Raw genomic sequence first — 24,978 nt, 5'->3', positions numbered from 1 at the left:
CTGCTTTGGAGTAGTTTGTTAAACAGTGAAAACTAACACACACATAACTAGTGCTCTGCTTTGAGATATTAATGGATAATTTTTGGTGATGTCCACCATGATGATGATGATGATGATAAAATAATAAAGAAAGTAATGTTCACTCCTAGTAAAACAAAGGCAATGCCATCATTTCCATGTCATAATACTGGGACATTTCAGTGCTTGTAAACTGAGAAGTTTCAAATTTTTTGTTCAGATTATTTATATTTGCAAATTACAAAGAATAAAATCTCAAAGCTAATTGGTAACTTTTGGTATTCTAATCTCTCTTTTTAGGTCAAAACAATGAGAGGAACCAGTTTGTCCTGTGCTGTGCCAGTTCTGAATATCCAAGTTGACCTTTTATGATCTGCTTGGGATTTTGTTCAATGAAAAAATCTGATCCAGGAATTTTCATCAAAAGTAGCTGTTACCCTGGCGTCAACAATAGCTTGTTTCTCATCCAAGTTGTCTTCGCTGAAATCCGTTCAATTTCCAACAAAATCTTCAAAAACTTGCTTATAAAAATTAAGTAGTACACCAGCTGCTCATATTTGGCCTCAGAAATTTTAAGTACAATGTGCTTCTTTAGATTATATCCTATTGATGCATTAGGGAACATGATGGGCACAAAAAGGATAATGAGCACCAGAAATGGGGCAAAGTCATGAAGAAGGTGGCACATTCATGTCCCTGTGCCCCAGGAGGCACATCTCTGGTCACCTGGGCTTGCTCCTTCATTGGCTGGTGTGGGTAAGATTTTGCTAAACACTTTCTTCCTTCTGACTAATCATCTGAAATGTTCCAAGCCCAGGGCTAGGAAAAATTTGTCACCTCCTAGAAGTAGAAGAAATATTATATAATCCTAGAGATTAGGGTCAAAAGGCATCTCAGAGTTGATGTGATAAAACATCATAACACAGACATCCTTTCCTGAGTTAGTCTTCCACACCCTGCTGATTTCTTTTTTTTTTTAAGATTTTTATTTATTTATGCATACAAGAACTGGGGTACAGGCCAGAGGTGCGGGGGGTGAGAGGATTCACCAGAGACAGAGGGGGAAACAGAACAGGCAGACTGAAATACACTGCTGAGGGGAGTAGCGGGCGAGTCAGGAGAGGTCTGTTGAGCCATGTGGGTAGCTCCCTGGCTGGGGATCAAACTCGTGGCTGCAGATAGCTTCATAGGTTGCATCTTAGCCCCTTGCACCACGAGGGAGGCCCTAATTTCCTCAAGTATTAGGAAAATCATGATATCCTGAGAGAGTTCACTTTCTTCTGAACACCTGTACCTGAGACAACATTCCTTCTCATATTAAGATGAAATTTATCTCCTACCCACTGAGCCAAATTCTGCTTCTGGAACCATATACCACGCATGTTTTCTCCCTCCTCTCCAGATGGATTTGTGTTTATAAGCCCAGGCTTGAGAGTCAGCCAGACTTGAATTTAATTATCAATTCTTTTCCTTGCCTGCCAGGTTAACTTGGGCAATCTACCTCTTAAAGAATCAGCATTTTCAACAACAAAACTGGAGTCATAATAATTGCCACATTAGGTAAAAATCAGACCAGGTAACATGTATAAAGTATATAACAAACATCTGACACAAGGCATCTCAATTTCCATCTCAAGTGGAAATTAGCATTATTATTCTGCTTGATATTGTTTCAGATATTTGAAAACAGCATTATTTTTCTCTATAGTTTTCTCTTCTCCAAACTGAGCATCTTTTACTTCAATCATACTTCAGAATATGGTAAAAGTTATTCTTTCCCACATCTGATTATTATACTTATTTTCAGCTTAAGCTGATATTTAGGGTCTACTTTAAATGATAACTGGCTTGCACCCCTTGATAATAGAACAGACAATATGAGACATTTCCTCTGATACAACTGGCTAAGAAAGCAGGTCCATAGCTCATCTAAGAGACTCTACCATCCACCTGCCAGGCCCTCCTGACCATACCCTGGTTCAATATCACAAGATCTGTAGTTCATTGGGTCTCCATGAGAAGGGTCTTTTGCTAGTCTTACCTAGAGAGTGGGGGGAAGACCACGTTGGCACTCACATGGAGCTAAATCCTCTAACCTAGCCTTGATCAAGATGGAGGTGATATTTTACCTAGCCATTTCAAATTTATGTACTTATTAATCAAATGGTTAAAAATTCAAGGAAAAGAAGGACTATCTAGTGACAACCTCCAGACCCCAAATCTGTTCCACCATAGTCTGGAAACAATTCTGCAGCATGAGCACTGATATTTATGGAAGTCCAAGTGCTGCTCTCACCTTCTGCTGCTTCACCCCCAGCAGGCATTCTCCTACAATCAGTCAGAAAACAACTATGAGAGGGATAGAAATAGCCTGGTAGTTGTAGCTTTTCACATGCTCCATTTGTTCACTGTCAAAGACCTAAATAACAGGGATGACAGAAGATCCTATTTCAGTGCAACCGACTTACAACAAATGACTTCTTGACACTGGAAATTGCACAAGGACCTACTCATTTTAACCTGCAGTCCACCTATAAGTTCTGAAAAAGAAATAAAATCTACCAAGCAGGAAAAGAACAGCACAAGCTGCAAATCTTAAATCATGTACATTGACAAGCACATAAGAATAGACTTCTTGTGAGCAATATATGTATTTGTTTTTTAATTCATACCTCAGTTTCCTTTAAGGGTGGATATGTGACCTACTTTGAGACAACAAGATGGGAGAAGTCTTTGGGCAGGGGGGAGGAACAGAGAGAGGCTTCTTAGAGTTCCCTCTCATGAAAAAGAGACAAATTGGGAAAAGCTTTTTCCTTCTTTTCTGCTTCTGATATGTGACAATCTGTCAAGTAGAGTTCCGGCAGCCATTTTGGAATCACAAGGCAACAGCGTGGCAGGGGATGGAATAGAAAGATGAAAAGAACATGGTTCCTGAATGACATGGTGATGCGACTGAACAGTCTGGAAGCATCTACCTGCAGACTTCTCATTTGTATCATGATTCAACGTCATTATAGTTGAACACATCCCGTTATAAATACTGTCACTAGGTATCTATAACTTCTGCTGACATTTTTCATGTGAGTGAGTATATAAACACACACATATAAACATCATATAAACATATCTCAGTATATACTCTCTGACTGTAATTACATGCAATTAAGTAGACATAGGAAAAGATTAAAAAAAGAACAGATAAGTAGATTAAATGTTAAAATTGATAGTCTTTGGGAAGAGGAACTATGGATGATATCATTTCTTCTCTGCTCCTGTATTTTACACATTTCTGGTGAAAACAGATTCTAATTTTCAGATTTTAAAAAACCTTTATATTCAAGAAATAAAACTTTCACAAGGGTAAATTTTTGTAGTAATTAGGAATTTCAACCATGCTGACATTTCATAGGACTTTCATTAAGCCAAAAGCAAAGTATCTGACTATGCAAAGGAGGCTACATGTTTTCCTACTCCCTGTGAATAGAAAAATGAAAATGGGCCTAATTTATACCAAGAAAGATTAAAAATTCAAGCATTTTCTGCCAAATAAAAATAGCAGGGAGCTGGGTTGGATGATCTCCAGTTCTATCATCCAGGGAACTGACAAGGAGAGGTAAAGACATTCCCACAGTTATATCTCCCAGATTCTAGCAAATTGCACAGCCATCGATTAGCAATGTGTAAGGGCTTTACAAATTAAAAACCACACATTTTCTATGCAAGTTCCTGTGAAGTATTATGCATTTTCAGTAATTTAACCTTGAATTTATAGTCAGTAGGACTCACACTTCTTATTGTTATATTTGTCAGTATAAACAGAGTTTGGACAACAGCAGTATAAATCTCCCTCAAATGACTGCACTATGTGATTTATTCACCAGATTCATAATCCCATACACTATTACTCTGGAGATCCTTTGACAAGATAGGATTTATTCTAGGACCTATTTTATTAAAAGAAAAATAAATATGCAAGGCAAAAGACCAACTATTTTTTTTCTTTCAAAGTTACTCTTGTCGACTATCAACATTTATTGTCTATTGTATTTCAGCTAACTGGTTATTGAAAGATAAAAGACAGTATCTGCTTTTTTAAAAAGTCTCTTTAAAAAAGTCTTTAAAAAAATAAAAAACAACCTTTCCTATCTAGTTTTGAAGATAAAGTGACAGAGCTAATAGGAGAAGGGACCGTTGGTAAGAACTTGTTGGTGTCCAAATTCTGTAGAGGCAAAACTTGGGAGGGGGGAGGTGCTGTATTGAGGAGGGAGAAGCTAAGGGAACCTTCTCGATTGAAGGCTGGAGATTGGGGAAGCAATGAAGACACTCCAGGAAGCTCCTGGGATGAGTCAAATTTCAGACCCAGAACAAGAGTCAGGTTTAGACAAAGATGTAGATCACAACTCGGCTATGGGAAGGGGAGCCTTCAAGGAGGGAGAGAGATATCGGGGGACTTAAAGAACGAGCACCTCATGGCGGCATGCCACAGCGGCTGAAAAATCCTGATTTCATCCAACAGGATAATGGTTATCCCATACTCTGGAGTCAGACAAAAAGGTGTGCATTCCAGCTTCTCCACAATTGCTGCATGACCATTCGTTACTTTGTCCCTTTGTTTTCACCTTCCTTTCTTTCTTGCCTCCTTCCTTCCTTCCTGTTGGCTCAATGCAGAGTATCTGTTTCAGCATCGCTTTGTAAAAATGCCTCGTTTTTCTACTCCTTGAGAATAGAAAAATGGGAAATGAGCCTAATTTCCACCAAGAAAGATGAGAAATTAACACACCTTCCACTAATAAGAATAGCAAGGAGCTGGCCCAGAGAGCTTTTCATTATGAAAAATTTCAAGGATCTAAACAAGCAAATTGTGTAATGCATCCCAGTACCCATTATTCTCCTTCAACAACCTTCAACATCTCAGCTGCCTTGTTTTATCTATACCCTTCCAGCTCCTTCCTCGCCACTCCTAACAGACTGCATTATGTCTGTTGTGATTTAGTGTCCGGAGAAACCCTATGTGTGGCACCTGTTTAGGGATTTCATCAGATGGGAAGAGATAGGACAGAATACCAGAGGAGGACCTGTGTGAAACTGTCTTGCAGGCTGACTTGATAAACCGTGGTCTCAATCTGGTTTCATGCCTTAAAGGGCCTGTTCCCACCCCTCTCTGGCCACTCCCCATTCCACAGGAAAAGGAGGTCCCAAGGATATGTGCCCACTCAGAGCTTGGACCTCCCTTAACAGGTGGTGTACCTGCAACCCATGAATTCCCACCCAAACAACTCAAGGCCATTTTCAGGACTTGCTCCTCCCTCTGGTGTATTCTAGAGGTGGCCAAGGTGGCTGGTTGAGGGGTGCATGTGGTCAGCACTTAGAGCTGTAGGCTGGGTCCACACACATACGTGTGAGGCCCCCTCACTATTCTGAAAGGGAGAGTGAAGGTTGAAAAAGGCATGCCCCCTGCCCGTAGTCTGAGAGTTTCCATCTGGAGCACACTCTCGCCCTACAACCCACCCTGCAAAGAGCAGGCTCTGAAAGTGAGGGACAGAGATGATATTTCTCAGTGTTCTTGAATTTGAATCAATGCCATTGATGCCCTTTGTCAAGATAGTGTGATTGCTAATGAGCACTGTCTGAATCCCTGAGAGAACAGAATTAAAGTCACTATTGACAACAGATGGTGGTTATCAGAAGAACAGGGCTGAACCACGAGGCCAACACAGGCCAAATTTCCTTGGCGAGCGGATCCTTTCCAGGCCTTTCTCCATTAGAGAGTTAAATGTCCCTTCCCCCTTCCTCAGCTCCACCGTGGTCTTCCTCTTTTCTCTCTCTAGTCTCCCTAATTTAGAGACACAAGGAAACTTGTCTGACCTTGGAAATCTCCCTGTAGTGCTAAAACAAAAAACACCTGCGCTGCCTCTGTACAAAACAGAATTCTTGTTTATGCAAACACTTCATTTTGGAAGGAGGGAAATGCTAGAGGGTAATGCCTATTTCATTCTAGAATTTAGCTATTAATGAGGGAAAGCTATAGGTTTTAACAGACACAAACCTTAAAAAAAGAGTAGAAACGGCAAAGTAGGGCAGCCCACGACAAGCAATTAGGATTTTTTTATTCCTGAGTGGATAATATGTGGTTTCATTTAAATAAGAACACAATCTCCATTAACTTAATTTGTAAAAGAAATAACTGCAACACTCCAGCTATTGCCCTAGTAAGGCATTTTTAGACACATCATTGCTGCTTCGAAATTAAAAGTGAATCAGTCCTGTGGAGTTAATTACCAGTAAATATAACCTAAAGTAGGTCTCCCAAGTGGCACTTAGCCAGACAAGGTGGTTCTCAGTGTCAGCCAGAAACATTGCAAGATGTCAGATATACCAGGTATTTGAAAAGCTAAGTTTATATGTGCGACAAACATTTATAAAAACAATGGGAAGAAATGCTTGTAACATCCGCACTGACACAGATTTAGAAAACTGCCCTCAGCACCCCATAAAAGAAAACCTTCAGCTCTCTGTTGTTACTGCAGTCTATTCCCCAAATGCTTACAGAAAGGAAACTATACCTACTTTTTTTCATGCTGGCCTAGGGACCCTACTTCATTACATAAGGGAGAATCATTTTTAAAATGAAAAATAAGGTTAAAGAAAGCCAGAACAAAGAAGTCACTTTTATCACTAGTGCTTTGGAATGAAGCGTCATCCGTTACAGTGTTCTCAAGGAGGTATACAAGAAGACCAGAGACAAAAGAAAAAAGAAAAAAAAAACTCAGAGGAATAGTTGTCTGAACTTTAATTAAATATTTGAATCAAGGAAAATGGGAACAGATGAAACCTTAGTAAGAGAGAAATGGTGCATGCACAAAGGGGATAGATTAATAAAATGACTGCGATTGATCATTGGTAATGAACATATCTGTTTTGTTTTGTTCTATGGTGAACAAATCAAGGCTTCCTGTAACTCCCGTAATTATTCAAATGCACAAGTGCTCCTACTATTCTGGCTTCACACGTCCAGAAGTGCAAAGAGCCAGCTGTTTTGTTTCTGAACTACCCAATAGAGTCCTTTCGGCCCCAGATTTGATGTAATCAGTAATCAGAATGCTGATAGATGATTATTTAAAATTACATTCTTCCCACTTTAATTTGGTAAAGTGATTTCCCATTGTTTTGCATTTCAATTAAATTTAGAAAATCAAAGATGAAAATAACCAACTTCAAATTACACATTTTAGAACAGAATCCCCTTTGAGCTATTCATTATAACTGAGCTTAGTATACCTCCTTTAAAGACAGGGTATTCTCATTAACTGTCATCATATATATGAACTACATAAAACCATGTTACTTTCTACTGTGTGGCTTATCTAAATCATAAAAGAGCACACAGATGTCTTTGCAGAGCCAAATCATTGATTCCATCTTGACTGTGGTTCCATTGGCAAGATAAAGTCCCAACTGGGAGTTTTCTCATAAATTGGGTTAAGACAAGAACTCTACGTAGCCAGAGGTGTCCTGTGTCTCTTTTCAAATAATTGAAGGCCACTTCTTCTGGTGTCTGGAAGAAGTAAAATGTCCTTGGCTAATGGGTATTGCTTTAGTATACCACATGCCCAGTAAGTTCTAGCATCTAGGAGCATGCAATAGCAGCTAATAGTAGTAGTGTTTAATTATATCATGTGCATTGAGATATTTTAAATGTGAAGGAGAAAACAGAAGGACTTATTCTCCTTAGCAACCATTATAGTACAGAATGTTCAAAGCTGCAATCACACTCATGAGGCAAGTAAATTGATTACAAAATAAGGGTAGCAACAAGTGTGCATGCTACAGAAAACTTGAAACTGGTACCTAAAATAGATAACCCCTTTATTTGTCTTCACAATTCCATCCCTCCTTCAAACCATCCATTAGCAAACTGGAATTTTTTCACTTTAACACTCAATGCCAATTTTCAGTCTCACAAGTGCAAAAAGGAGTGTAAAATAATATGTTTTTCCCCCCCTCACTGGCTAAGATTCTCTCTCGTTTGGGAATAATTTTACTTTATAAAAACCCTTTTAAGAATAAAGGGCTTGAGGTCTTAATGGCAACTCATACTCGTGTGCACATCTGTGGTTTCAGTCTTGCAGGTTAATACGCAAAGGCTAAATGATAACAGAAGCATCATCAAAGATAGATTACTTTCTAAAAATACTTCTTAAATATTATCTCCTTCATCAGTATTATCTCCTTTGGCTCATGCACACTCAAGGCGCTTCATATATACTCTAAGACGACGAAGGTGGGAATGGTAATGTTATCAAAGAGGTGTTTCCAAAACAGGGTTGAAATAAATGAACCGGTTCTCTTAAAATGCCAAGTTGCAAGTTCTTGAAGTCTCTGGCATTTTGACCGTAGGGTGTCTCCAAACACAGAAACAAAGTGGGGGAAATCAGGTGGCTGTCGAAGATGTCTCCGCGCACCCCAGCGAGAGAGGGACCTCGCTTGGGTGTCCCAGCGGGGTGGAAGGCGAAATCTTCGCGCCCATGTATTGAGCGTGGCCGCAGGAGTCTCTGTTCGGGCAGGGGCTGCTTTGCTGGGACAGGACGCGGTGGTGGCCAGGGGCGCTGCCAGCCGAGCCTCTGCGCTCCGCTCGCGCCTGGGCGGGCTCACCAGTGCTGGCCGGCGGCGCGGGTGCCCAGCTGCGCCTGGGACACGGCGGGCACGGCCGTGGCGGCCACAGCAGCGGCCGCCGCGTCGCCCACGCCGGGCAGGACCGAGCGCACGGAGCGGCGGAACTCCTCGTTCCTCCACGTGTAGAGCAGCGGGTTGAGCGCGGACAGGGCGCAGCACAGGAGCCAGCTGGCCGCCTGCACGCCCCAGGGCACGGGCAGCGAGAAGCCGCTGGCCAGGCTCACCCACACCAGCGGCTGCGTGGCCAGCAGGAAGACGCAGCAGAGGAGCAGCACCGACAGGCCGCTGAGACGCCGCTGCGCGCGCCGGGGGTGCAGCGCGGGGGGCAGCGGCTGGGCCTGCGCTGGGGCGCCGGGGCCCGGCGCGTGCTGGGCGCCCGGGAAGGCCGCTGCAGCGGCGGCGCAGCCGGGCAGCTGGTGCAGCAGGTGGAAATTGAGGACGCTGACCCGCTTGACGCTGACGCGCACGCGGCGCACGATGCCCAGGTAGCAGTGCAGCAGCAGCGCGGTCTGTGCCAGCAGCGCCGCGGCGGCCAGCAGCGCCGGGTAGTGGACGCGCGGGGGCGCGGCGCCCGGGCGGGGCGCCCAGGGCGGGAGCAGCAGCACGAGGCCCAGGGCGAGCGCCCAGGACAGCGCCAGCATGCCCGCCGTGTGGCGCCGCTGGTACAGCGCCTGGTAGGTGGCGGGCGCCCGGGTGATGAGCAGGTAGCGGTTCAGGGCCACCAGGCAATGGGACAGGAGGGACACGGTGAGCCCGAGCCCCAGCAGCCCGCCCCGGAGCAAGCGGTAGCTGCCCCCCGCGCCGTCCCAGTCCGCGGGGGGCTCCGCGGAGCCGGCGGGCAGCAGCCCGAGCACCGCTTCCTGAGGCATCCAGAGGGCGCAGACGCTGAGGTCAGCGGCGCAGCCGTTCACAATGAAGGCGTTGCTGGTGGTCTGCAGCTTCCTGAAGGAGGACACCAGGTAGATGACCATGCCGTTGGCCAGCGTGCCCCCGATGGCCAGGCCCGAGTACAGAAGGGACACGGGGATGCGTCGGCCCGCCCACGACTCCTCTTCCTCGCACAGCAGCAGCAGAGAGCCCCCCGTGGTGGAGGAGGTGGACGTGGAGGAGGAGTTGGTCATTCTGGCCAACTCTTCACACCTCGCTCACTAGTGTCGGTTTCTTCCAGCGTGACCCATCCTGACACCCGCCTGCTGGGAGGGCAAAGACATCCCTTCAGCCTGATGCCGCTGACACAAAAGGCTGAAGCTGAAGAATGGGCTGGGGTGGGGGAGAGGGAGCTGGAGAATGGGGGTGGCAGATGACAGGTGCCTGCCTCGGAAATGTCTCCAGCACCAGGGGAAAGGCCTCTTTGCATTCAGCAAGCACCTCGGTCACAGCAATACCAAGTGCAATCACCTCTTCTCCACCACCCCCAGCCTCCCCAAAAACATACATACAGACACGCACACAGGAATATGGCCAAATGGAGCCCCTAGTTTCCAGGAAGCTATCCCAGGTGGGGGAAGTGCCAGGGGGAAAGAAAGGGTTGGGGGTAACTTACTTTGGGGCTGGTCCTTTACTGGCTGTAGCAGAGGAAGGGATGCCAGAAAATGCCTCCTCCGCAGCAGCATCTGTGGTCCCGAAATCAATAGGAGAAACTCAGCTGGGATCTGTGCCAGGAGCAAGTGCCCGGTTCTTCCAAGCAGTATCCACACACATGGTCCTAGACAGAATCCGGCAGCTGCAGGGACACCTCTCAGCTGGCAGTACAGCGCTGGAAAAGTAAAGTGGCGGGCTGCAAGCCCAGACCGGTGGCCAGGCTGGCTGGCTGGCAGGCAGCAGCAAGGATGCTTGGCTGCAAAAGCAGAAGCTGAGCTCAAGAGGAGAGCACCCCTGTGCTCAGAAGCAAGAGTGGTGGCTGATGTGGTGAACCCACTCGAAGCTCTCTCCTGCTGTTATACATCACCCAGGGAAAAGGCAGCCTTTCCACTCTTGGCATGAATTATTCAATAGCTTCTAACTTGTAAAGGAAGAAAAATATCTTGCTCAGAGTCCTGTAATTAACAAGTTTCTGTGTCTTTCCTGCTTCATTTTTCTCCTTCCTCTTTTTCCTCCTATCAATGTTAGAATAAAATTTAATGTACCTGTAATGTATTTCATCCTTGTCTGATGCATTCTGTGGGCAGGATTTTTCTGCGGGATTTGTATACGCCCCATATTCAGAAATGATCCCTTCTATCCCACATTTTCAGGAGAATTATTTTATATTCTAATTGAAATTCACTTTTTTCTTTGGTAGGGTGGGACATGGTTAATTATCCATGTAACATCCCTGAATCTCAATTTAATTCATAAGTTTGATTTTTCTTTCTTATCACCAATCTCTTTTCTAGAGTTTAACTTATATTTCAGCAATGAAATGGCAAGAGGTTAAAAATGAAATGGTCAGAAGCTAAAAAGTGGGTGTTGGAGAAAAGCAAGGAACCTACATCATCACAGTATAAATGATAACAAGGACTCTAGTATTTTTTATCTTGCGGTCTTCCAAGGAGAATGTCAGTCTTCTTTGGCACAAGCACACATTTACCTTTTCCACATGAGAAATTTTGCACAAAAGCTAACCCCCTCCCAATAAATCATTTTTCACTGGGAAAAGCATGCCTTTGAAATTTTAACTCAACATGGAATGTGTTAACACAGCATAATAGAAAAATGCTAGGTGGGTTCTAAGCTGAACACACACCTGCTAGATGGACTGTGTTCATCTTATCAAATAAGTTTGCACTCATTTACTTTCAAGGTTCTTTCTGTTCAAACTGTCCGTGAATCCCCATACATAAATTTAACATTTCTCCTCTCTAGCTTTGACACTTGAAATACACCTGGTTCCAAATTGTAATGTATTCCGGGGTCATAGGGCATCCGTCCTTTTCAGTCTGTTTCTGAGGATAAAGCATAAAACATGCCACCCCTGTGTTCGTCTTTTAAAAAAAAAAATGATATTAGTTGAATGATGGTTAAGAACTGTATGGGAGGTAGCCTGAGCATAACTTGACAGATTTAGTTCATTTAAGCGGTATTTAGATGGACTTAGTTGAGTTGGGGTCTTAAAAAGAACTAGAGATTTGCTCATCAGAGGCCTGAAGTTTCAGATACCACATTTATGGGTGTGAAGGAAAATTTGTCATCATTTTTGCCTGCAGACATTTGTCTTTATCAAGGCTTGCAGTACATCAGGACAACAAATGTAAAAGAGATTCCTTTAATAATTTATAGTTAAAACCTGTCATCAAAATAAAAATTTCCTCTTTTACCTGGAAGGGGAGGATTTGAAGTCTGCTGCCTTGTGGGAATGACTCCAGTGACTTGTCACACACTTCTGCCAAGAACATGCTTTCTTGAACCTTCACCTAATGCTTGGCAGGGAATTCTGGGGTCCTAGTAATGAACATGGTCTTGGAATGTGACATGAGCTAGGAAGATGCTTTAGAAGGTGACCTTGTCCCTTGATCCATATAGTAGATAAGAAAACAGTTACAGAGGTTAAATAACTTGCCCGAGGTCACACAGCTAGAAAGTAGCATAAGGAACATTCAAATCCATCACCCCATACTGAACTACACTGCACTGCCTCCCTTGGTCAAGTTTAATTTCCTTAACATGTATTCACGTCTATAGATTAAGCTGATATAACAAGGAGGCCCAAAAATTTTAAAAAAAAAATTTGAAAGAGACCATTTATTTCTCTCTCATGGGGATGAGTAATATGTTTTAAAATTTACCATGTCTTAATATATTTATTGTTGGATGTGATATGTAATGGCACTTCCAAAATTCTTGAAGTCTGCAGAAGTCTTAACCCAGGTCTGCACAAATCCCCCCATGACTTCATACTTCTCACCTCTCCATCCACCTCACTCCTCACCTCTGCTCCAGCTGTGCTATGAAGCTGCTGACCTAGTGTGTGCATGGCCCAGGTTGTCCTCACCCTCTCATATGGGCCTCTTCACTTGTTCAGGGCAAGCTGTTCCCTTAGCTGCCTCTCGGCCCCTCCACAATTGCCTGCACTTTTATCCAGCTAAATCCTACCCTTCCTGGCCTGAGTTCAGACTTCACCTCCTGCAAGGAGTCTTTTTCATTCCAGTGACTAATTGTCCCACCTGTCTGCCTCTAAAGCTCCAGAATGTTCTCACTGACACAGCCAGGCTTTCTGATATTGCTGACTCCCTCTCCAAACTGCAAGCAAGTCCAGAAGAGGCTCTCTTTTAATCAGAGTGCCTGATGTTTTGCAAATACTTAACTATTGCTTAACTAAATAGATCCCTTGGGGAACCTTGATATGTGAGATCAAGGTTTCAACCTTGATGGATCTTCTCAAGAGATTTTCTTAATAGAACTTTTGCTGATAACAAGCCCCCTGGTATAACTCCCACCCCTGCAGATGGGGTTGAATGTGGATTTCCTAGTACTCAATTTCATAATCCACCAAAATATGATCTAGCAAATGTCTCACATACTTTGGGAAGCAAAAAGGGTAAATGGCAGCAGTGAAAAAAGTGCTGGTTTCCTGCTTTCCTTGTCTGCTGTGAGCAAAGCCCCAGAGCACATCACTGAGCTTAGTGAGAATCCCTTTCCACTCCCAGCTGTGCTTCCTCAGCTCTAGTCGCTTAGAGACGATAAGACTGTTTTAAAGAAATAACAGTTTTGTGTTGTTTAATATACCCTAATTTATTTTTTAAGATTTATTTATTTATACAAGCACTGAGGTACAACCCAGAGACGCGGGAGGGTGAGAGGACTCACCAGAGACAGAGCGGGGAGCAGAGCAGGCAGAAGGACTGAAATACACTGCTAAGGGGAGCAGCAGGTGAGACAGGAGAGGTCTGCCGTGCCATGTGGGTAGCTCCCTGGCCAGCCAGAATCGAACCAGCGCTGCAGAGGCTGTGGACAGCAGCACAGCACTGCACTCAACCTGCTGCACCACTGGAGAGGCCCAATATACCCTAATTTAGAGTATGCTCAGTGAAATAAGAAGGAAAAAGAAAAATATCGGATGGTTTCACTTACAGGTGGGCTACATGGAAACCAAACACAGGGTCAGGAAAAAGGCAAAACTTGCTGGCAAACTACAGATCTGAGGCATATAGCAGGGGAGGGGAGAGCACAAGGGACTATGGGGAGAGCACAAGGGACTCATTGGTGATGAGGTAGTGGGAGAACTATGAGAATTCCACCTGAGCAGATAAATCAAATATGGTACAAAAATGAACAGTGATGTAAGAAAAGAAAAAAGAAAAAAAATCCATACCCCAATTTAGGAGGATTCCAATAGCGTATGAGCATTTACCACAATTTTTAGCATTTAGAATCATGAAATGACAAATGTTTGAGAGTTTCATTATTTTTGGATTAAATAACGTCTTTTGATTTATGGAGGGAAAGGAAATACTAGGAACTTGGCAGTCTGTACTGCTCTTTCTCAACAAGAAGTATGCAAAATATAAGAAAGCCGGGTGGAAGAGCTTTAGGAAATGATGAATTTAGAGAATCCCGAAGATGGAAATGACTTGCAGTTTGTTCCATCCGGACGTCCCTTACCTGGAGTACAGGAAACCTTGTAATGGTGGTCCCCAACTTTTCTCCTGCCCTGTCAGGCTTAGGAGATTCCCCATGCTGGCCTAGGCAATAGCTTGTCGCTAAAGGTCCTCTCAGGGGAACACAACAGGGAGTATGGTTCTCAACTTGGGGCCGCTTTGCTCTCGAGAGTACATTTGGCAATGCCTGGAGACATTTGCAGTGGTCACAGCTGGGCAGGGGAGTGTCATTGGTATGTAACGGGTTGAGGCCACGGATGCTGCTAAAAATCTTATAATGCAGCAGACAGACTCCCACAGAAAGAATTATCCTGTCCAAAATGTCAACAGTGTCAAGAATGAGAAAGCCTGCCATGGAGCTTAAGAGCTCAGGGTCCAATCCAGGCCTGTTTGTTACTAGGCAAGTCATTTCACCTTTGCAAACCTCCATTTCTTCATTTATCAAATGAAAATGTCACCTTCCTCTGAGGAGTCTTAGAGTGATTAAATTTATGTAAGTGGCTTCATAGTGGCCAGCATATAACAAATGCACCACAGGTATGTGACAACGGTTTGCCCAGAGTGGGAGGGGGTGGGGAAGGTATAAAGGTACCCGCCCCTCAAGAGAATAAATCTTAACTCGGGGGAGGGAAGCATATAATAGAGATTTAGGTCAATCAGTTCTCCAGTTGCCACAGGAAGTCCCTGTAAGCATTTCAAGAGAACCTCAACCCTCCCGAAATTTGCGTGCAAAAATGCATGTGTGTGTTTGTGCATTTTCCTGGGAAAAATCTGTAAAGAATTTATTAGCTTCTCAAAGGCATCTGTAATCTCACAAAGGTCAAGCCCCATCGATACTGTCTAAATCCTCATTTTATAGACAAGAATGTTGTAACCCAAAGACAGTGACTGACTTAGCCCAAGTCACACACACATATAGTGATGTGTCTATGCCTCAGACCAGGCTGGCCACCGACACTGATCCAGGTGTCCCCACTGAAGTGGGCTCTGACATAAGCACAGTTTATAAACACATGATAAATATTCAACACTCACTTCCTCATTCTGGTCCTATCAGTTTGTATATATCTCCATTTGTCTTTTTTTTTTTTTTTTTTTTGACACAGATGAGCTGGGGTGTAGGCCAGAGGTGGGGGGCTGTGAGACAGAGTGGGGAGCAAAATAGGCATATCAACTGAAATGCACTACTGAGGGGAGCAGCTGGCGAGACAGGAGAGGTCTGCTGCGCCATATGTGGTTTAGCTCCCTGGTGGGGGACTGAACTCAGGCCTTAGCAGTGATAGCACTGAGACTTAAACACCTAGGCCACCAGGGAGGCCCCCTTCCCTTCATTTGTCTTTTCAGAGTTGTGGAGTTGTGATCATCTAGTCTCCTGAACAAAAATCACCTGCATCTGGGTGGGAGCTACTCCCTGAGCCTTGGTGTCTTCATTTTTGTTGAGATCCCAGGCAATTTTTCTCTACTCTAGTATTTGGGAACCACAGAAGCGCAGGATATGTAGACTGATCTTGTTAGATTTGAGTGTTGATTTGTAAAGTTGCCAAGGCATTTCTTTTCTGAACTACATTTTCAGCTTTTCCAGGAAAACCAATTTGAACTAAAATTGCTTTGACTTGATCTCTGTCCAGAAGTGACTTTTTTTCCAGTAAGGGATTTAATATAGTTTTTTAATCTGCTTAAAAAAATTTCTGTCTCTTAGAGATAGGAACTGGCCAGAAAGGGTTTCATGTTTTCAAGCATTTAGAAATTATTTTAGGTAATTTAAATGATGAGATCAAATTACTTAAAATAGTTCTGTGTGTGTTTCTGTATCTGAGTTTTCTCATATATTATTTATGGGAAAAACATACTTAGGTACTTGGCCACAATTTTCAACCTACTTGATTAGAGTTAAGCAGGATTGACAAGATCACAGGCTAAATAACAAGAAAAATCTAAGAAATTGTTCATCCAATTTTAAATTTTATTCTATTCTAAATTCTATTGACTTGGAAACAAGACAACCAGGGCGGTTATTCTATGCCTACCCCATCAGAGCAGTCATCCGTGTTTAGAAAAACTACTTTTGTTCTCAGTTCAGAAATTGGGGGCCCGCCCCCTGTTTGGGAAGCAAATTGGCAGTAAATTTCCAGAAGCCCTTTTCTAGCATATTCCTTTATGATCCTTGAAAACTTTCTCTGGGTGCTGAGGCAGCCCTTGAAGCTTCCGTGGGGGGAAAAAAAAAAAAACAACTGCCAAATACCTGTTAGAAGTCTTTGTGCCACGGAGGTTAAGAGTTGAGGATATCACCCCGTTTCTGACAGCATATTAGCAGCACTTGGATGTTCTTCAGACACCACAGGTAAAATTAAGCCCTTCTGTGCTTGCAATTTATTGGGGCACGGGGTAGGTAGGCAGCAATTCTCCATGTGTTAAGCACCCCATATGCACCAGCTTGTTCTTCCTAAACCCCTCCACACTTGGTGGGTAGCCTGAGTATATAGACACACACAGCTCTGCAAAGAGCAGCTCCGAGAACCAGCTTTTAATGCAGTGGATAGAACAATATTCTGTGCAGTTCTTCTGGTCATTATTTCTGCACCACGCTGTTTTCCAGTGCTGTCCTCTAATATTAATCTTTGTCTTGCTAAACAAATGGACACTTGTCTGCCCAGCAAACCTCTCCCTCCACACATTTTTTCGGAACTAGAACACCTATTCAGAAAACAACCACATTTCACTTGATTTCAAAGGGAGGTATCCTGTTCTATTGTGAGTCCAATCACCCTAACCCACTAGATGTGGTTTCTAAATCCCGAGGTGAATGTGAGTCCCTCCCCAGGGGTGTGGATGTGGGAGGAAAAGTTAGCTAGTGTCTCTTCAAGTGATTGAAGCTTACCTCGTAACATGGGACAACTGGTACTAGACATACTATCCTCCTGCTGGTTTTGAATTTCTGATTTAGCTCTATCTGATGTTCACACACTTCTCAATCCTTGAGTTCTATAGGCCCTTGTGTTCTAAGTTAAAGTTGAGTAAATCAGGCCTCCCTGGTGGCACAAGGGGTTAAGAGGCAACCTATGAAGCTATCAGCAGTTCAATCCCCGCCCGGCCAGGGAGCAACCCACATGGCACGGCAGACCTCTCCTGTCTCACCCGCTGCTCCCCTCAGCAGTGTGTTTCGTCAGTCTGCCTGTTCTGTTCCACACTCTGTCTCTGGTGAATCCTCTCATCCCCATACTTCTGGCTTGTACCTCAGTTCTTGTATGCATAAATAAATAAATCCTTTAAAAAAAAAGTTGAGTAAATAAAAAAAATATCAACCAATACATACATCACTATATAACTCCCTCACCTGAACAGTGAACTCCCTAAAGAACTGGGTGAAGACAGAGAAAGACACATTCACATCTTGTCTCACTTCCTTCCATTCCTTCTTCCTTCCAGTTGCTTGCCTCTTGGGCAAGATATTTGTTCACTGATAGATGGGGGAGATTGTTTATTATTTATCCAGCTACATTTTGATTTTCCTAGTCACCCTGAACAAATGGAAATCTTATTTTAAAAAGACATTAGTAAATGGTTGGAAAGCTTGGCTTTCTCTTCCCAATTTTTAACCCTACTGTGCACCAGAAATTACCTAAGAGTTAAAAAAAAAAGTTAAAAAAAACAACCAACTACCTGGGCCTTACAACCCACATTCTAGTTTTCTTGGCCTGGGGTAAGGACACTATTTTTGAAACACTCCCCAGATTATTTTAACGCAACCAGAATTAAGATCTTTATTTCAAGTGAATCTCATAATTGTTTTTAATGTTTAATTAATATATAGCTTTTGAACAAAGCCAGTTGAGAAAATTGTCAGAAATGTTATAATCTAAGAAAGAATTTTCATGCCTCTGTTCCTATCAGTTCAAATAGAATCCCCTCCAATCTACAACCTCACCCCATCTCCTTAGCCAATTTTGTCTGTGGAAAAGCAGTAAGAATTGTGCAGGCAGTTCATTATGTCCTATAAACTCCCTTCTCCCCTTGAACCTACCTTAAAGTTCAGATAGAGTATTCCTACTGGTTTTGAACTTCTGTACCAGCTATACCTGAATTCCAGACACTTCTCAATCCTTGGATTCTACAGATCCTTGTGTTCTAAGGTAGTTAAAGTTGGGTGTCTCTCACGATCAAAAATATCAACCAATACATGGTGATATAATCTGCCCCGCAGGGCAGCCCCAGTATCTCCATTCGTCTGAAGATTATTTCTTCTCATTCCTTGCCAGGTGAACTCTTTCAGGTTTTGAATCAGAAGAAGATAACAGAATTTATTTCTGCACCTCCTGCTGCCTTCAAAACCATCCTGCACCTCTGTGAAGGTCCTCTGCCCACACTCCTTATATCCATGCTCTCTGCTCAGGACTATGAGCTTTTCACACAAGTCTGCCGCCAGACAGCTGGTGATTGTTGAGGTGTCTCTGTGTCTCAGAACCTGACACAGTGTTATCATTTTTATCTACATTCCCTCAGGAGGCCCGCAAAAACCTTTGTTGAATGAGAGACATAACATCCACAGTCAACCTTCCAATCTCTGAGGGTAGATATAAGTTATTAATTCCTTTCACATTGTCTCAGAGACACCAGAGGTGCTGTCCATTAAACTTCCTAAACTTTTCCCCCTAAGGTTTCTTCGAAGTTTTGCTCCTAGCGGGAAACTGCCCCCAAACCGTATTTCTTCAGACTTCTAGAACTTTTAAGCACAGAATATGCTTTAGAAAAAATAAAACCTGAAAGTATATTCCTTATCACAATTATTTGAGGTTAGCATATTTGACAGAAAGGAAGATTTAAGCCTGATACTCTATAAGCTAATGTTTTACAAGACTCGTTACTTTTAAAAAATATTAGCTAAAAACCACAATACAAGCTTGAATAAAGTACTTTATGAAATAGAGAGAAAGAAGAGTTTACCCAAGAAAATGAAATCTATGGGCCCTTCTGAAGCCCTCAGAGGAGATACGAACAAAAGCTAAAGTGAAGTGAAATAATAGGGTTCAACCTATGCACAGTATAAATCAGGTATCTGGGATACCGCAATAAAAGGCATCTAACCTTAATTCAGGATGTCACAGCTTAATGAGGGGAAAACAGTTACATTCAGCAAAGTAGGGAAAGGCTTTTTGCAGGTGGTAGAAAGTAAACTGACCAGCGAAAGAACTGCCTCTAAGTGGCACTTGCAAGTACAGAAGTCTTAAAATGGAACTCATAAGAGGGGACAGAGTCTATTTTTATCCAGTACATCACATGGAACTCTGAGCATATTTCGTGCAGAAACAAGATGACATATAACGTTTCAGGTGTTCAGATAGTATTTAAGTACGGGATATGCTTTAGAAAAAATAAAACCTGAAAGTATGTTCCATTATCACAACTATTTGAGGTTAGCATATTTGAAGGAAAGGGAGATTTAAGCCTTATACTTTATATAGCTAATGTTTACAAGACTCATTACTTTCAAAAAATATTAGCTAAAAACCACAATACAAGCTTGAATAAAGTATTTTATAAAGTATTTTATGGAATAGAATTCTAATATAGTCAGTTACAGCAAGGCACCGTATTTGAGCCTGTTAAAACCAAAAGAACAATACAATTTGCGAAAGAATCGTCCAGGGCTTAGTATTGAGACAATGTTAAATTTTTACATTAAAAATCTTTAAAGTCGCCTACTTGCTGTTCCTCATTATTGTGAGTACAAAAAGCTGTCTTTATTAGTGCTGAGCCTATCAAAAAGGAGGGGCAGGTTGCCGTGGAAACCTCAAACTTGAACTTTCTGCCTTTTGGCCAACTAATCTCAACGCAGCATTAAAACAAGTTTTGTAAATTTCAAGGATTTCATTTTCTTCCATTAGATCCAATGTGTGAATTCTTGCCCTTTTATAGCTTTTCTTGTGAGCTGCGAGTCAGCAAGAGGTTTTTACTTTACATACATGTCTCAAAGACTCCTTGACTTGAAATATGCTGTTTAGAAAGCAATAAAATCTCCTAACCAAACTTCTTCAAGGCCTGACAATGTGCATGTTGACCTAAAGCTTTAAAAGGCTGAGAAATATCTTACTCTGGACGTTTCTGGCATTCTGGTTTGATGTGCTTTCACAGCAACGAGGTGATATTTAACAGAGTCTGATAGCTACTTGTAATCAACTTACACATTTGCATTTATTTTTATGTATATTTCTTTTTAAGTATATCTTTTTGTTTTTTACCCCAATCCTAAAGCATATCTTTTGAAAAGTCTCCATGTTAACTTTATTTTTGTTGCAATTGTTTTTATTTTTAATATTTTCAAGTTTTACCTTAAGATTTTTAATTGCAATATTTAGAAAATGACATTATTCTATATGTTTTTCTACTCATTAAACAAAGATGCCAGCGACAAATTTTTAGACTGGCTCATCTGCGAAAGGAAAAAAAATTCAGGGAGTTTTTCTTGCTCTGGTTTGTCCTGAAAGGGACTGACATTTTGGAGAGATTGGTTGGGGGCACATCTACTACGATTACAGCGTTTGGGGAGGGGAAGCTGTCCCACTTCCAAACTAGTAAAGTTTTAAAACTTTTGAATATTAAAAACAGAACAATGAAGTTTTCTTTTCTTTTTTTATAATTGTCTTTTTAAATCGAGGTAACACTGACTTATAATACTGCATATGATTCAGGCATATAGGACTATTCCCTTCAGGTAACACCCCCACCACCACCACTACTAATAATAATTTGTAAATTTTTTTAAATAATAAAAAAACTGGAATCCAGAAATCGAGCAATTTTTAAAAGATTTTTTTAAATGCCTTTAATTCCTTTTAGTGAATGAAATTCATATGGTAAAGGTAAAAAGTAAAGGTAAAATGTAAAAATAAAAACAAAACAAAACAGAGGTATCTGGAACACAGAAGTACAAAAAGATAGAGCTCTTGCCTCCTAAGTTCCAACTCCTTCCCTCCACAAAGAAATCTTCTTAGAACCAGGACTTTGGGTGATTTTCACTAGGTAAAATGAAACATTAAAGCAGCCTACATTGCCACAAAATTAGCTAAGATACAATGTACAAAAAGTGTTTCCATAGTAGGTCTAAGGCTGGTGTCCTTAGAAAGAACTTAAAGCTTAAGACTGGTGTCAGGGATGGCCTGACTGGTGACTGGGAACTGGGCTGATAAACAGCTCCCCATTCTGATACCAAACTTCTCCTGATAAAGGTGGTTCACAATAGCGAGACTGTACAAACAAAGAGATTTATGCAGAATTCCTACTTTCCATCCAGGAGCCTGGAATTTTAGTTCATGGTAGGCCGAGGATGCTTATATGACCAGCCCCCAATAAAAAAGCTTGGGTGCATAGTTTCATGCATACAACACATGTCACTGCTGGTTGCTGGAGAATTAAGCACATTCTGTGTGTCTCCTCCGGGAGAGGACTCTTGAAAGCTTACATCTGGTTTCCTACAGCCCTCACCCCATGCACCTTTTCCCTTTGCTGATTTTACTTGGAATCCTTTTACTGTAACCAGTCTTAGTTGTGAGTGTAACCAACCATCTGCTGAGTCTTCTCGAAAATCATCAAATCTGTGCGGGATCTTGGGGATACCAACAAACAGGGTTTCTCTTACCTCCAGATTGATGCATCATTAGCTCCTGACTTAAGTCGTTGACATTTCTCTCTAGATCAGGGTGAGGTTTTCCTCTTCTTGTTTACCATACAAATTAACCATCCTAAACACCTTTCACAAACAGGCATCCCAACAGATTTGACTTTTAAATAGCTCGAACTATGTTTAAAGTCTCCGTGTAACATCTCGAGGGTTATCAAGGTTTTTCTTAGCAGCCCCACTTGTCATGGCAGGATAGCACCCCCAGTCGGCCTCGGGTGCTGAGGAAGAAAGACAATTTAAGAACCCGAGAAAGACAATTTAAGGCTGGTGCTCTGTGCTGAGACACCTCAGACTCTAAACCTAAGGATTCCAGCCCAGGGTCTCTGGATCTGGTGAATGGTTTCTGCAGTGTTGCTATTCACCCAGGGTACGTGGTCTCTTATTCCTCTATTGTGAAAGGCATGTGATCTAAGAGGTAAGGAAGCTACCAGCTAGGTTTCCAGGAGCAGGAAAATCCTGAAGGGCTCCTACACTTTGAAAGAAATCCACATAAAAGATACCGAAGGGTAAAGAAGAAGTGAACAGAATTTATTTTCTCAAATTAGGAAGCCTGCTGGTGCCACTCAGCAGATGCGTGCAAGCTGTGTGTAAAGTTAATGGGTTACATCTTTCTGGATTTGAAAAAACTGCCTGAAAAGTGCTTCTTGGGGTGTGGTGTCTCTCTTAGATCGTGCACGATGGTGTAAAAAGTCTCTCTACTTCAAGGAAACTAGATTTTTAAAAATGGTCCCATCTCCTCTAGAGTTTTATTTTTTTTTTAACAAAGACAAGAATGTATTGACTTCTTTAATCTATCCCTAGAATCCCTGTGTCTTCTATTATTTCTCAATACAAAAACGCAAATGTTATAGTTTATAGCTTAGTCTCCATTAGCTCTTACTATATAGGCTGGATGTATACTACAAAGATAAAAATATATATTTAGGTCAACTATCACCATAGTATTCTAATGTCTGGTTTTAATTTATCTTTTGAACTTTCTTTCATGTACATGACAATTATTTGGGGGGATCTGAATGGGCATTAGCTTTTCTTTAAGGAAAAATTTTAAAGCCCTGATTTGAAACATGACTGACATATAAAAAGGTAATGAATTTGATGTGTGTATGTGAAACTATCACCATAACTGTGCCATAAATATATTGATCATCTCTATAAGTTTCCTCCTATCCTGTTTTTTTGTACGAACACAACATAAATCTACCTTCATAGCAATTAGTCAAAGTGCACAGTTATATAAGATGAGTAAGTCCTAGATATTTACTTTACAGCAGAGCCTACAGTTCAAAATAATGTATTTTCTTAAAATTCTGAGTAAGATAAATCTCCATGAGGTGTCCTGGAGCTGCCTGAGGGGTGTGTTTAGTGTAAATTTGCCCAAACTAGGGAGAGATGATCAACCTTTTATGACATTTGAGAGGCTCCTGCATCTCAGCTTTAAATCCCTGCATCAATTGTCTCAAAATCTGGTGCCCAAAGTCCTTTCTCATTCCTCTATGGTACACTTGTTCCACTCTTTGGAGCTACCTCAAATCGTTTTGGAAGAGAACCCTAATATATCAATAAAATACATACCATTGTTACTCTTAACCTCAAGTTTAATGTAAACGTAGACATGTGTAGCTAGAGCCATCTCTACAATTACTACCTTGCTCTGCTTTCCACCTGCAGTTCCACTTCTTAAAATTGCCTGGGTCCACTTGACTCAAACCAGAAATCACAAGTCATGATGTGATTCATGGCGATTTTGTTGGTAGGCAGGTTGAAAAAAGGCAGGGTGAGGGCAAAGGTCAGTTATCATTTGTTCATTCAAAACCAGTTCCAAATAACTATATTGTGCATTAAAGATAATCTTTCCATGTAAGTGCACATGGAAAAAAGTTTTGTGCACATAAAAAAGTTTTAAATTCTCTAGAAAAACTATTTTTCTTCTATTTGATATGATTATCATAATTCAATCCATAGAAAAGGAACTGGGTGGGAATATATTAACATTTCAATTCAGCTCAAAATAACTTAATTATTTTCTACTTCCCTTTATATTCACAGGTGCCCCCCCATGCAACATATGTGTAAACAAAGGATTTTTATCTCATGCTGCAAATTATCTCCTACTCTAATTGGAAATCACTTTAATTAATCATCTAAAGAGACAGGCAGTAACCAATTCTTGCTTTGCTGAGTGTTACGAAGAGGACTGCAAGATTTTTGTAGGCATCATTAACTCTGCCTGATGAGGGTACTTTGGGAAAGAGTACAGACTTCCTAAACGACATGAAACACCAGAGAGTACTGTTCAGCTTATATATCAACGATTGGTTTAAGTAGAAACTTCTAACATATTGAAGGCTTTTGCTAAGGAAAGCATACCAGTGAGAACAATTTTGAAAATACATTTGTGTAATTTAAAGTTGGTAAAGTCATATTCCTATTTGATTGCTATTTGTTGCTATTTGAATCACAGCTAAATACAAACAATACTGGGTAGTCAGTTCACCAGGTGCATTTTAAGATTTATAAATCCTCTGACATCTAAGGATAAACAAAACCATGTAAACTCAATGACCATTAAGAAATCTGTTGAAACGAGTTGACTTTATCTTCTTCATAAGAACTACATCTGTAGAAAGAGATTTTTTTGCCTTTCCTGCCTTTTTAGGCAAGTTCATGGGTTCATAAGAAAACTGATTCTCTAAGATGTGGTGCCGTGACAACCTTGGAACCCCAGCTGTCTCGTGCAGTGTTGCAAGTACAGCTAATTGGCAGATTCCCAACTCCAGAAATGAAACTACCTTCCTACCCACAACCTGTCCTTTAGTTCTGAAAAGTTAAAGAAGATAAAGGGGAAACCTCAGAAACATCACAGCTCATAGAGACTCAGTTTAATATACAAAAGATCTCCAGTAATTAATGCAGTTTCTTCCCCCCAAGCTGGCTCTTCAGGGCGTACACCCAAGGAGGGGCTGTTCCATCTGACTCATTTCTATAATTTCTCCCTTAAGTCAAATGACCACTCTTCCTGCCAAATAACTGACA

At 41.8% G+C, this 24,978-nt stretch overlaps 2 protein-coding genes across 2 annotated transcripts in view; both read right to left on the bottom strand.

Moving 5' to 3' along the window:
* Positions 1–24,978, bottom strand: part of CDC14A (cell division cycle 14A) — a 191,020-nt gene that overhangs the window by 1,100 nt on the left and 164,942 nt on the right. The window lies entirely within an intron of this gene.
* GPR88 (G protein-coupled receptor 88) lies at positions 6,106–10,355 on the bottom strand. Its single transcript, XM_037498726.2, has 2 exons — positions 10,235–10,355; positions 6,106–9,884 (listed from the first exon to the last, which is right to left on the bottom strand). The coding sequence occupies exon 2, from the start codon at positions 9,810–9,812 to the stop codon at positions 8,667–8,669; it is 1,146 nt and encodes a 381-aa protein (XP_037354623.1). The 5' UTR covers positions 9,813–9,884; positions 10,235–10,355; the 3' UTR covers positions 6,106–8,666.

This window comes from Talpa occidentalis, unplaced genomic scaffold (assembly GCF_014898055.3).
Source record: "Talpa occidentalis isolate TD23 unplaced genomic scaffold, MPIMG_talOcc4v2.1 talOcc4.9, whole genome shotgun sequence".
Taxonomy (NCBI): Eukaryota; Metazoa; Chordata; class Mammalia; order Eulipotyphla; family Talpidae; genus Talpa; species Talpa occidentalis.
Note: the sequence above shows the minus strand (reverse complement) of the source record. Positions and strands in the feature narration are given on the sequence as shown.

What these genes read in the sequence shown, in the direction of transcription:
- GPR88 (XM_037498726.2), bottom strand. Translation starts at nt 9,812, where the DNA reads ATGACCAACTCCTCCTCCACGTCCACCTCCTCCACCACGGGGGGCTCT.